Here is a 13,346-nt window from a genome sequence, read left to right on the forward strand (position 1 = left end):
AATAAATCTTTGGGAAAAAAAGCACTATTCATAATGACCAAGAAGTGGAAACACCTTGTGTCCATCAGTGAATGAACAGATGCAATGTGATATGGCCACACGTGATGGAATATTATTCAGTCATAAAAAGGAATGAAGTTATGATGCGTGTGACAATAGGAATGAAGTGGAAAACATTATGCTCCATGAAAGCAGCCAGACACAAATGATGACATACTGTATGATGACAACCATAGGAAATACAATTGCCAAGGGTTGGGGGAGGGGAGAGTAAAGAGTGACTTATTCGAAGTGACTTGGGGCTGAAGGCAATGTGCTGGGACGCAATAGTGATGGTAGTTGTACAACACTGTGAAAGTACTGAATGTCACCAATGGCATATTTTCTGGTATTGTGTATTTTACCACAGCCAAACAAAATTGAAACGGCCGCGGTCCTTCGTGCTGGGTGCAGTCTATCCCAGGGCTAAGGGCCTGTCCCTAAAGTCAGTCCTAAGGCCCTGGGGCTGGCCTCCCCTGGGTCGGGCCTGCTGTGTGTGGTCTGGAGGGGCTGAGCGTACCTGAGCACACGGGCTCCCGGCTGCTCCAGTGGGGCTTGGAGGCGTTGATGCACGTCAGGGTCTTGGCGCCCTGCAGCTCGTAGCCCAGCTGGCAGTGGAAGTGGGCCGCCCCGCCAGAGTGCAGGTCCATCACCGTGACATCGCCAAAGTCGGGCCTGTGCGGGAAGCTGCAGCTCAGCATGAAGGCTGGGAAGATAGCAGAGGCGCACAGCCATGGTCAGAGGGGGCGGTGGGGAATGTGACCCACATCCTGGGAGCCGGTTTGCGCTGAGGAGCAAGGACGAGGCCCCGGGGGACTCCAGAGTCCTGGAGGAGGGTATTTTTGTGCCTCTCGTGGATCACGCAGTGCTGAGACTGCCAGCCTAGCGCTTTTTCTGGGCTCCACTCTGCCTAACCAGAGACAACAGGTTTGGGGGGAAGTGAGTTCCCATATCTCATTTAAGCCTTTCCCACATGGGCACGAATGGCCTTCTCCCCTGGAAGAGATGGGTTGCTCAGGTAGTTAGTTCCACCTGCACAAACGACTTAGGTGTTTGCTAAAAAAACAAAACAAAACAGACTCTCGGATCAGAAGTAGAACAGCCAGCTCTTCAGGAAATGTCTGTGGCAATGAAAATTTGAAAACAGCTGCCCTGGGAGGTAAAGGCTTGGGTTTTGGAGAGAGACCAGTGTGAGTCTATGGTCTTACTCCATGGCTTAGAAACTTAAAAAATGACTGCCCTGCACTCCACTCTCCTTTCCTTTCCCCTGGAGTTGGCAATGTCCCTCCTGCGCAGGGGACGCAAGAACGAAGTGGGATAAAGCCCAAACAAAAATGAAAAGACCATGGAGGGACCGTGGCGGTTGAGGCCGTGGACTCTCAGGGGATTCGTGTATCGATGGCAGTACCCTGAACTTGAACGAGAAAAAGCGCCTTTCTTATTTTCATTAACCTTTAATGAAACTTGCGTATTTCCCGCAATCATGACTGTGGGCAACAAACTGCAACATATTAATGGAAACTGTGACTTAGTCACCTGGAGGAATCACAGATATTTTCATATTATAATGGATATCTTGACATATTTCTTATGCTCCTCAGCACTTTGAAATTATAGTAATTATCAGAACCACCAGGAGATGTTATTATTTAGTGTATTAATAAAGAAGCACATAGATCATTCTAGATTAAAACAATATTTTGACAACTGTAACTCAGTATGACTGGCTTCTCCTTAAAATCTATATTTTTTATCTATGCTTTTGAAGGCATTTTCCCGAGAAGAGGGTCCATGGGATATACCAAAGTGCCAGAGGCACCCAGGAACAAAGAGTTTTGTTTCAGAGGTTCCAGACGGAAACTGAGGCAAGCAGCTATGTCTCATTAGCATCAGCCCCATCCTACCCTGGTAGTGCAACTGGAAGGTTCCAAGGCCGTCATCCTGGAAGGTCCGGAAGTAAACAGAGATGGTGTTGGTGGGGCTTCTGATGACCTGCCCCTCTACCAGGAGCGTCTGGTTGGCCAGGACTGTCAGGGTGGGGCCGTCCACTCCACGGATGGAGAGGAGCTCCCCCTCAGACAGGTTCACATTCTTCACCTGGGGATGGGCAGGAGTAGAGAGGAGACCTGAGCCTTGTTTGAGACAGCGCCACCCCAGGCCACAGTGTTGCCAACACAATGCCTCCAGTCAGCTCCAGGCACTGCAATGCAGCACCCCAAAAAATCTTCAGATACATGCAGCACCCCGAATGGCCCCAGACATTGAAATACAGTATCCCCAAGTGGTTCTAGGCAATACCATTGCTGCACCCCTCAACAGACCTCTAGTCAATGGGACAGACCCCAAGCCCCAGCCCTGAAACATCTATGAATATCTAGACCCTTTTCATCTCCCCAAAGTTTGAGGGAATAGAGTAGAACCAAGATGAGGGTAGAGGTGCTGCAAGGAAGTGTGGGCTCCCACAGTTGGGCCCTTGTGGATGCTGGCAGCTGGGGTAAATTCCCTTGGAGCAGGAGGGTGAGGGCAGGGATTGTTCAGCTTGTGCCTGAAGTCCAATCTCCAGGGAGACAGAAGAGGCACTCCACTAGAATGTACGTTCCAAGGAGCTACGGACTTTTCCATGTTTCTTCGTCTCCCCAGAGCTTAGAAGAGTGCCTGGCGCACAGAGAGTACTCATTAAGAATTTACAGAATGATGGGATACATCCTCCCTCTTCTGCAGGTACTCAGTGAGGGAGTTGGGGAAGGAGACTCTAGGGCATTCTCAGGTCCATTTTCTTATCTTCCCAAATAAATGATGGCTCCAACTCCAGAGCTTCCTCAGAGAATGATACTTGCTTTGCCAAGATCCCTTTTCTAGTCTTGGAGGAAAAGGAAGGGAAATACTGCAATCATACACAAAGACATTGAACAATGAGGTAGGGGTGGGGTGGGGACTTTGGCCAGTTTCCAAAGCCCAATTTGAATATCTATGTCTTTCCTTGCCCTGGACCCTAGCCTGACTGACCCTCATTTCATCAGGTCAGGGCTCACCTCTGAGCCCCTCTCTTTCAGGCCATACATTTTGCTCTTTATTTCCTCTTTGATGAACTCCTACTTATTTGCCAAAGCCCCACGAAAATTGCCCTCCTCTGTGCAGCCATCTCTTACTTTCAAGGAGCTTGCCTATGCCTCCATTGTGAGTCTACCACATCCCCTATAAATATCTACTAGACACCTTTCCAAATGGCATCCTCATGTCTTCTCTCTGTGTGTGTGAGTCATAAAAGCCTCCTTTATGGCAGGCACTGCATCATTTTTGCACACCACCATATCCCCTAGTATCAACAGCTGTGACTGATACATAGTAGGTGATCAATGAATGGATTCTACTGTGCCTGATAAAAATAAAAAAAAAACATAGAGCAGTAGACACAGTAGAAAGGGTGCATTAAGTGCCAGCATCAGATGTGCTGTAATTTTTCTCCAGTTTATTTTAATGACACAAATAATATTAATTACCTACTATGTGCTACATACTATGCTAAGCTCTGTGCAAAGATGCCAAGTTCTGCCGAAAGGGTTAGCTCTGTTATCTTTCCTGTATGAGTCAGAAGAACCTTCTTAAAGGAAAGTTCTGGTCAGGTCATATGACCAATCCGACTCAAAAACGTTTGATGGCTCTTTGTTGTCTATTAGAGAAAGTCCACATCCAGACCTCTGGCCATGGGCTCGAAGAGTCTGCCACCACCTCCTTCCATCTGTGGGACATTTCCTTTCCTCAGTCCATTTTATTTTATTTTTTTTAAGTTTTTTTTTTAAAGATTTATTTATTTATTTATACAAGTACTGGGTACAGTCAGAATCACGGGAGGGTGAGAGAAATCACCAGAGCCAGAGCGGGGAGCAGAGCAGGCAGAAGGACCGAAGTACACTGCTGAGGGGAGCAGCGGGTGGCAGGAGAGGTCTGCGAGCCACGCGGGACCCTCTTCCGGTGGCTGGGGAGCAGCTGGGGATCGATCCGGTGCTGCAGAGGCTGCGGGCAGCTTCGCAACCCAGCGCTCAACCGCTGCGCCACCAGGGAGGCCCCCTCAGTCCATTTTAAAGAGGACTTCTAATGAGGAATTGATCAGTTGGAGAAGGTCTGGGACCAGGGTGAAGACGATTGGTAATAGCCACTGAACTTTCTCTACTTTTTTAGGTTCTGGCTAAATGCTCTTTCTGTGTTGTAATATTTATCTCTCTTCTCAAGCCCTGTAAAGTCATGACATGATTGTCTGTTTTACTGATGGGGAAACTGAGGCCAAGAGTGGAGAAGCCCCTTGCCTAAAGAAACTGTTTTAACTGTAGAACAGGGACTTAAAACCCAGATGCTTGAGCACTACGCCAACCTGGTTTTCCATTCTTATTTTATAGATCAAGTGAACTGGCTGGGACGTGTGTGTGTGTGTGATAAGCGGGTACTAGAAAAACGTTCCTTCCGGGCACAATACTTCCTAATTTATCAACATGTCCCCGCCCCTCCACGTGTGCCGAGCTATCTCAGCTGTGAACTGAGTTGGAAACTCCTATTCATTCACCATAGCCCAGCTCAAATTATCCTCATTAGGGAGAAAAGAACCAGATGATTGAGGGTAAGCCTGACTTGGGGGTTACCTGCAGCTCTACCCCATAGCCAGTGTAGACAGTCACGTTGTACGTGCACTCCAGGAAGCTGTTGAGGGGCAGCGGTGGGTAGTCAATGGAGTCAATGTACCCTTCGGGATCGGAGAAGCTCACGCTGCAGAGGGCTGGAGGAGAGCACTTTAATTAGGCCACTGAGGAAGATCAGATGAATCTCTCAGATGGGCTGTAGGGTAAGACAGAGCTCTGGGGACACTTGCATTCTCTAGCCCCCACTCCTCTTACTGTTAATTCTCCTTCAGCTCCAGAATCAACAGTACAGTTGATCTACACAGTGCAGTTGACACAAATGACCACTAACAAGATGTAGTTGTAACATGTTTAACAGCAACATATTGCTGGGCACCATCCCGAGTAGCGGTGACCCTATTCAGCCTACTAGGGACAGATCTGAGAGCTAAGTAAGCCAAAGCTCAGAGGGGGCATCTCTGAGCCAGGCTCACACAGCAAGCAGGATTCAAACCTAGAGCACACATGCTTTAATCAGGGTCACATGGTCTATGTTCGAAATCAGTGTATGATTGACACTTGTCTCTATTTGAAGGTGGAAAAGAAAATAGAAGAATTTTAAAAACTGGAGAAAGAGAGTGCGTTTCACCAAGTCTAGCAGAGCGCATGTAATGATAAAAGGCAAAGCACTTTGAGAAGGTTGGGGCCTTCTAGGCAGACTTAGGAATTTGGCTCCAAGATGAAAAGGTTTTGAATCCCACTTTTTAGCTGTGTGGCCTTGGGCGGGTCGCTTGATGTCTTGGGGCCTGACAGATAAGCTGTCTTATCTTTAAGGTGGGGATATTAATTCTAAGCCATGGGCGAAGCTCCTAGATAGCACACATGGACAGGCACTTATGATGGAGACGGGCCGCCCCGCCCCCTGGCTCCCTCCCCCCTCCCCTGGTTCAGGAGGCTGGAGGAGTCGGGCGCCTACCTGGGGCCTGCTCAATGGTGATGACTGTGGTGGTGATGATGGTGGATGTGGTGGTCTCCTGACTCTCCTCCGAAGCTGACCCGGTCAGCTCATTCTCACCTTTGTCCATCAGGGTCATGGGACTGGCATCCTCTGGAGGAGCTTCTTGGGCCTCCTCAGGTACCACCAGCTCCCCAGGGTCTGGCCTCTGGGGCAGGGTGTGAGCCATGAAGGGCTGTGAGGTGAAAGGGGAGATCTGCAGGGGAGCAGGTGTGGTAGGGACCGCACTGTCCTTCCTGTCCAGCCAGATGGGCTTCTCTGAGGACAGCTGGCGGGTCCCCTCTCCTGCCAAGGCCATTGGGTCCAGGTCGGCTGGTGGATGGGGCTTCTCGGTGATGGCAGCGAGGAGGCCCGGGCCTGAGGATGCTGGCTGGGACCCGGTCCTCAGGAGGGCAGCTGTGGAGGTGGTCTTGGGCCTCAGCTGTTTCCTGGCCAAGTTCACCTGCTTGAGCGAGGGCAGCCTCTTCCTGGGGGCGGTGGTGTGCTTGCTGCCCGCCTCTTCTGGAGTCTGCGTTGACAGGGCTGACAGGGCCTCAGGGTCTTGACCCACTGAGAGGGATGAGGGGGCTGCCCCTTCCAATTCAGGCTCCAGAAGCTCTTCCCCTGACTGTGCAGGATTTGCTGGATTCAGAGGTGTCACTGTTACCCTCTCTTGGGGGTGCTCTTTGCTCAGACTGCTGCTCCCCTGTGCTTCTGAAGGCAGAAGGTAAGTGTCTGAGAGGCCAGTGTCTCCCTCTGGTGGTGCATCTTGGGAAGAGGAGAAAAGACAGCGGTTAACAGGCTCAAGAAAGAGGTTTAGATCCTCTACCTTCTGTCAGATTCTGAGGGTGGTTTTTCCCAAGGGGGCAACCAAGGCCTCCCTGGGCGCTGGCAGTGTTCTGTCAACAAATAAAGGGCTGTCTCCTCTCTCCCTCCTCCCCTTACTTCCTTCTGCCCTCCCTCCCTCCTTGCCTCCTTTCCTGCTATTCTCTTCTTTCCCTTGGAGACTCAGAGCTGATCATGCCAAGCCTGAGTTAAGCATTAGGGCTACAGAAACCAAGGTCAGAAGAGTCTTAACATCTAGTTGCATATGTATTGGGAGACAAAGGGAATAGAAAAAGAGGACTAGTCATAGTCAAAGTGAAAATGCCTGAAAAGACAAAATTTCCTGCTAAAGGACAGAGAGGACAGGCCCTAACCCAATGTACCCTGCAGGACTGCCATGCACAGTTGGGCAGGTTGTTCACTGCACAAGGACTTGGGTGGGGCTGTAAACCAGCCCATATACTCTCCTCTCTGAGCCATGTGCCCTGGCTCAGGGCTGTATTGTCTGGCATTGGAGGAGCAAATTATTTTATTTTATTTTATTTATTTTTTTATTTTATATATTTTTTACATCTTTTTCATTTTTGCACAGCGTATGCATTTTCATCTTGGTTATATTCCCCATACAATTCCCACCACCCCATATTTTGACCCTAATCCCTCCTCCCCTCCCCCTCTTTGTGGTATGTTTCTAGTTTCTAGTTACTTGTTGATTTTGATTTTTACTTTATTATAATTAGTCTTTTTCCTGGTCTCTTATTGAGGTTTTCTAAATTCTTGCTATGAGTGAGGCCATCCGGCATTTTTCTTTTTCTTTCTGGCTTATTTTGCTGAGCATGATCCCTTCCAGCTTGGAGGAGCAAAATTTTAAACTAATAGAAAAGTGACCTTGTAGGATGCACAGACTGATATGAGGATTCAGAATCGCGAAGCAGGTTTAGGACAGAGGGTGTGGGAAGACCGTGGAAGTCTGGCTGAGGAATGCAAGAGGGCAGAGGACACAAGAAGAAGGTGACTAGAGAAAAAAGTGGTGAGGTAGAGCGGTCAGGGCCAGGCCCTCGTGGGCCTGTGTAGCCTGCTAACTCTGTGTGACTTATTTTTGTCATGAAAGTAAAACCACATAGTAATTTTAAATAAGGGCTGGTCCAGGCAAAATCATGCCTGAATTCAGCTTCATTTACTTATTTGAGACCCTGTTCTGCCAATTGCAAGCTGGCAAATGGCTTTACCTTTCTGAGCCTCAGTTTCCTCAGCTGCGAAATGGACCTTTTATTTCCTGTTTCCTAGGATGATGCCTGTGAAGCAGACATACACCCACACACATTTGGGTGCCTCACAGTGAGTGATTAGAATGTGCCAGCTGCTGTCACTGTTTAACTGTCATCACTGTATCCACCCCTCAGCAGGAAGCCGAGCGATCAGAACAACCCAGCACCGCCTTGAGATAGAGCGGGATTATGTCCTGGAGACAATGGTGCTCAGACCGATAGCTGTCCTTGTAGATTTTCTGCAGAGAGACACTCAGTCAGCCACGGTTTCTGGGCCCTTCAGCACTGTCATTTAAATTTATTTCCACAGCCATTGGAAAGGCTCATTTACTTTCATGGAGTCAGCGGCAGTGGCTTAATCTATATAGACGGCAACAGTTTGCAACTGGCATCGACAAATGTTCCTGTTGTGTAACATTGATTACCAGCCAATGCGCACTCCCGGTCGATGGCAGCACAGGGGCTGGGGCAGGCACGGGGGAGGGAGGGTGTGTGGATGACCAGCAGGAAGATCAAGGTCATCCAGGGGTTGAAGCAGGTGTCCTGGCCCAAGGGGGAGCGTGGAGGTTTCGGAGTTAGGCCTGGGTCCAAATCCTGCCCCAACAGTTCCTGGCCTTGCGAGCCTGGGCAAGCCATTAAGGTTATGTAACAGCTATGCCACCACCTCCGCGGAGATCAGATGTGGGTCTGCTCAGAAGTGCAGCTTTTATATTCTTGGTGCTTTTATTGAATGATTGATGTTGGTTATCTTTGTAGATGGTAGCGTGAGAAGGCAATGGGAGAGGGGCAGGACTCCTGGCTCGCAAGAGCCAGCTGCCACTTAGTGCAAAGCGTTTGGCTGCAACCAGGGGTGGGGGCCCGGGGAGGGTCCTACTTTGGACATAGTGCCCTCACATGCCGTTGGTGGGCTTCCTCGTCTCTCCAATCTCTGTGAGTCAAATAGGCACCAGACCAGAGCAGGTAAGGAGAGGGCCCTTCCAGCCCTGAAACTGTGAGTTTTTGAAACAATCCAGTAATCAGCAATGATTCTTGGAAACTTTGGTTAATCTTGCTAAAAAAGACAAAGTGACAGGCTCCAACCCCGTCTTGATTTTTGATGTCTTGGTGGGGGGTCATAGAGTTTCATTTCATTATGATTACTATATGTTGTATTATCCTTGTTAATATTTTGACGATACAGAATCTCTCCCCTCAGGTGTGGTCACTGTAGCTCTCCCACCACCAAAGCACCCATAGTCCTTTGTGGCTACACTAGTTTTGAGCAATCTCGTTACAGAAATGTCCCCTTGATCACGCGAGGGATGGGAGGTGGTGAGAGAGAGAAAGAGCGAGAGAGAAAGTGAGGGAAGGTGATAAAAGATGACAGAAGGCCCCGTGAAGCTGGCTGGCATGCCTTGGCCGTAGTAATAGTGACCTCAAACTTTATTTTTGATTACTTTACTGCTGGCTGAACATGTGCCAGGAATGTGCTGAAGGCTCTGTACTTGTTATTTCTTTCTTTCTCAACCTTATTCAATAGAAGTTGAATAAGGCGGCGCAGCGGTTGAGCGCTGGGCTGCAAGCTGCCCGCAGCCTCTGCAGCGCCGGTTCGATCCCCGGCAGATGGGCAAGGGTCCCACATGGCACGCAGACCTCTCCTGCCGCCCGCTGCTCCCCTCAGCAGTGTACTTCGGTCCTGCCTGTTCTGCTCCCCGCTCTGGCTCTGGTGAATTCTCTCACCCTCCCGCGCTTCTGACTGTACCCAGTGCTTGTGTAAATAAATAAATAAATAAATAAATAAATCTTAAAAAAAAAAAAGAAGTTACTATTCTATTTTATGGATGAGCCAATGGAGGCTTTGAGATATCAAGTGACTTTCCAAGATCACACAGAAAAGCTGGGTTCCAAATCTTAGTTTTCCTGATGCCAAAGACCATACTAGTTGCTTTTAAGAAATATGGGCTACTGTTACTGTTGGCATCTTCCTGCTCCTCAGTTTGAAGAGGACTGTTCCCCTGAAGTCCTCTCCTCTGTATTTCTGCTGGGTGGGCTAAAGATTTTATACCCCCCTGGCTGACACTCCCCACCCTACCATGTACCTTGTTAAAATACAAATTATTGGTCTTCCCGACCAGATCCATCACATCAGAGTCTCCAGGGGTGGGGTCTGGAAAACTGAGGATTGAAAATCCCCTCTGGTGATTCTTATTATTAGGGTTATCAGGAAAGTACATGCCGGAAACCGGGAAACCGGGGTCTTGCCTTATTAGTTTGGCCTCCCTGGGGCCTGGCCTTGCAGGTATGGGTGTGTACTGAGGTGGTGACTCTTCCCAAGGCCTGTGACCAACCCTTGCCACCCTGGTCCAGGAGTTCCAACACAGCCAGCAAGGGCGTAAGAGCAACAGAAGGGACCTCAAGATCTGCTCCTCCCCATATATTACTCCCTTCTCTGGGGCCCCCAGGACAAAAAAGCCTCTCCTCTCTCGTTGGTCCTGGTTTTTGCCCTGGGGGCCCTAATAGCTCCCAGACATGAGGAAGTAAATTCACTGCACAGAGTCAGTGCTCGTCTACTGAAAGCCTTATTCCTGAGATGAGTTGCTGATCCACCAGGTAAATCCACCTCCCTGCCCTTAATATCCCCATCCTCAGAGCTCACACTTGCTGGGATCTTGCTGACTGACTCCAAACTTAAGGTCACGCCCAGGACAGATGAGCATGTGTCTGGGATCTGCAGTGCATGCAGCCTGCAAGACCTGGGGCCTTGTTCTTTGCAGCCACACTGGCTAGATGAGGCCAAGCCAAACCAAGTCCCACTGGGAATGAGTGAAAACTGGATTCCAGAATTTCCAAGATCCAGGTACTTAATAACTTGCAGGAATAGGCTGGCCTTTCCTAGGGCCCCAGCAACCGCTGGGTTAAATGGACTCTTCCTCCAGGCACTTAAATTTTGCAATCACTGGAGTCATGTTTGACTGGTTCCTCCGTCGTGTGCCTTCAGTGACCCATTCGAATGCTGTCAATCAATTAATGAGTGAAAGCCTTGGATGCTGACTCTGTCTGCTGGTTGATGCTGGGCATGAGAGAGTCAACACTCTAGGATGTGATTCCTGCAGGTTTAGGAAGACAGCCACACACTGATAACCAAATACGGATATCAAGCAGGAGAGGCGGCGCTGTAATTAAATGCACACTGCAGCCGCTCCTCTCCGGGCTGGCTGGAGCAGGGAAGGCGCTGGAGCATCTGCTCAGCCATCCAAGTTGGGGAGGGAGCACATCTCTCTCTCCTTTTTCTAGCTTTGATGGGGAGATGGAAGATTAGACTGGGAAGCGTCCTATTAACATCCAAAAAGCATAACGAGCTCTGAAGCGCTGAAGCTGAAGGTCTGTGCCCGGCAGCAGCAGAGTGGCTGGAAATGGCCTGGATTCTATGCACAGCGTCTCATCAGGCAGGCACACATGGATGGAACGAGAAGTGGAGGGAGCAAAAACTCGAGAATCCTGCCATCGTGTTCAGTGAAAAGAGCAAGAAGATTCTACGATGTTATGAAAACAGCTAGAACACCCAGCTGAAACCAACTGCATTGGGGTAATGACCCCAGGAATGGCAGGACTCAGGAATGGCAGCAAAATTGTCCTGGCTGCCTCTGGGCATCGGCCTCTCGGTGATGTGGGTATTTTCCAAAGTGTGATAATAAGTACTTAAAAGTTTATTAAACAAACAAACAAAAAAAATTACAAGAAGAGCTGAGTTTCAAGGCTGCCTTTAACCCCTAGTGATGGAGAGGCCCAGGGGAGGCGGACACATCTGTAATCAGAGAAGGGCTTCACGGCTCACTGAGTCTTGAACCCTGTTGCATGTCATTAGAACCCTTAGGAATGTAGCTTCTGGCTGGGAGAGGGAAAATTCTTTCCTCAGCTGAGCATTCACCCTGAGTACCTTTAGGAGACAGGACTGGGAGGAGCTGTGCTGGGTGTATTTCCATCAATGGCTGCGTGAAAAAGTCACTGTTGTAGTCATCAGTGTTAATACCCAAGTCAGCAGTGGTTTCCTTAACAACAGTAATGATTGTGTCCAGCTTCCCTGCTTGGTTTACTTGGCCCCCACAGGGACAAAACCAAAAGCAAACTAGCACATCTGACAGAGTAAAAGGCTCTTAGAGTTTGTGGTTACAAACTTCCAGAGACTTAAAGACCAGAGAGGGCCAGAGCTGCCTATGGTCACGTGGCATGTTAGTAACAGTAACATAACAAGGCACTGGAAGCTTGAAAAGCCACACCGAGACCACTGCAAACAAAACCAAAAATGACAACATCTGGACTGCCACACGAATGCCGGCTAATTCTATGCTTCAATATCTGGGCTGGATAGTTCTCTGCTGGGGACAACGGACTTGCTTGAGCAGGACAGGGTGTTGGACCATATCCCTGGCCTCCACCCACTTGATACCAGAGGCCACCTCCTCCTCCCTTAGTTGTGTCCATCAAAAATGACCCTAGACATCTCCAAAGATCCCCTGGAGTAGGGGCAAAATCACCTCTGGTGGACAGCCACGTTGTTAACTACAGTGGACAAGACAGGTGAAGTGTCACTGCCTGCAGAACTGAGTAGACCTTCTTTCTCCCTTCTGGAGCTCATCTGCTTTGTTTTGTTAATATCAGTGAATATTTGGGTTGAAGATTTTTGCATAATCCCCATTTTATGGCTAAGAAAGCTGGATTGATTGAGAACTGAGTTTCCTTCTCCCACTCACATTTGATCACTGCTTTCTTCCTTTATCATTCATTCATTCATTCATTCATTCATTCATTCAGTGATCACCTTCCATGTGTCAGCCACTGGGCCAGGTAACAGTGCTGGCGTCCAGAAGTCTGCCTTCAGTAGTGAGTACTGAGAGTAACTGAACACAACCCACTCCTTTAAGCCCAAGAGAGCCTGGCTTGCCTGGCTCACTCTGCCCTGAGAGAATAAGAACCCTTAGATTATGGTGCTGATCCATTTGGACTTTGAGAAGAGTTTCTGGGACAAAGGAATGAAATCTATCTTACAGAGATGTTTACCCATGTGCAAAATGATACATGGATGAGGTTAAATGCTGCAGCCCTGTTTGTATTAGCAAAAGGCTTGGAGACGAACCAAATTTCCATCAATAAGGTTAAATCAATTAAGGAACATCCAACCAGAATGCATGCAAAGGAATGGTGAAGCTCTCTCTGGACCAAAGAGGTTTCCATGCTGTAAAAAAGCCATGTGTGCCAAGTTTGTAGCTCTTTGTGTAAAAACAGGGAGAGAAAATAAGGCCATTTGCAGGATTGTGTTTGCTTATGTGGGGGTAAAAAAATCTTCAAAGGGGGGAGTCACAAGAAACTAATTATGCTGGTTAAAGGGGAGGTGGGCATTGGAAATAGGAGGGTGGGTAATAAAGATGGGGAGGAGATTATCACTGTACACCTTTTCACAGATGCGCCTATATGTGTATGTGTGCATATGTCTGCACATGCTTACACAGGTGTACATATGTGTGCGTGTTACCTATTCAAAAACTGTAACACTGTAATAAAAAGCACAGCAGAACTATGTACCTGCACAATGCAGTGTGAGGCGGAAAAACATCAAGGTATGCTGGTGGGGAT

At 48.7% G+C, this 13,346-nt stretch overlaps 1 protein-coding gene across 1 annotated transcript in view; it reads right to left on the reverse strand.

Annotated features, from left to right (window-relative positions):
• Window positions 1-13,346, reverse strand: part of SEZ6L (seizure related 6 homolog like) — a gene marked incomplete at both ends in the record, with an annotated part of 166,670 nt that overhangs the window by 57,759 nt on the left and 95,565 nt on the right. The window contains 4 exons of the mRNA XM_084253700.1: window positions 560-745; window positions 1,944-2,136; window positions 4,674-4,807; window positions 5,626-6,411. Of these exons, the coding sequence (XP_084109826.1) occupies window positions 560-745; window positions 1,944-2,136; window positions 4,674-4,807; window positions 5,626-6,411 (1,299 nt within the window). The remainder of the gene's footprint in view (window positions 1-559; window positions 746-1,943; window positions 2,137-4,673; window positions 4,808-5,625; window positions 6,412-13,346) is intronic.

The sequence above is a fragment of the Talpa europaea genome, assembly GCF_964194135.1.
Source record: "Talpa europaea genome assembly, chromosome: 14".
Classification (NCBI taxonomy): Eukaryota; Metazoa; Chordata; class Mammalia; order Eulipotyphla; family Talpidae; genus Talpa; species Talpa europaea.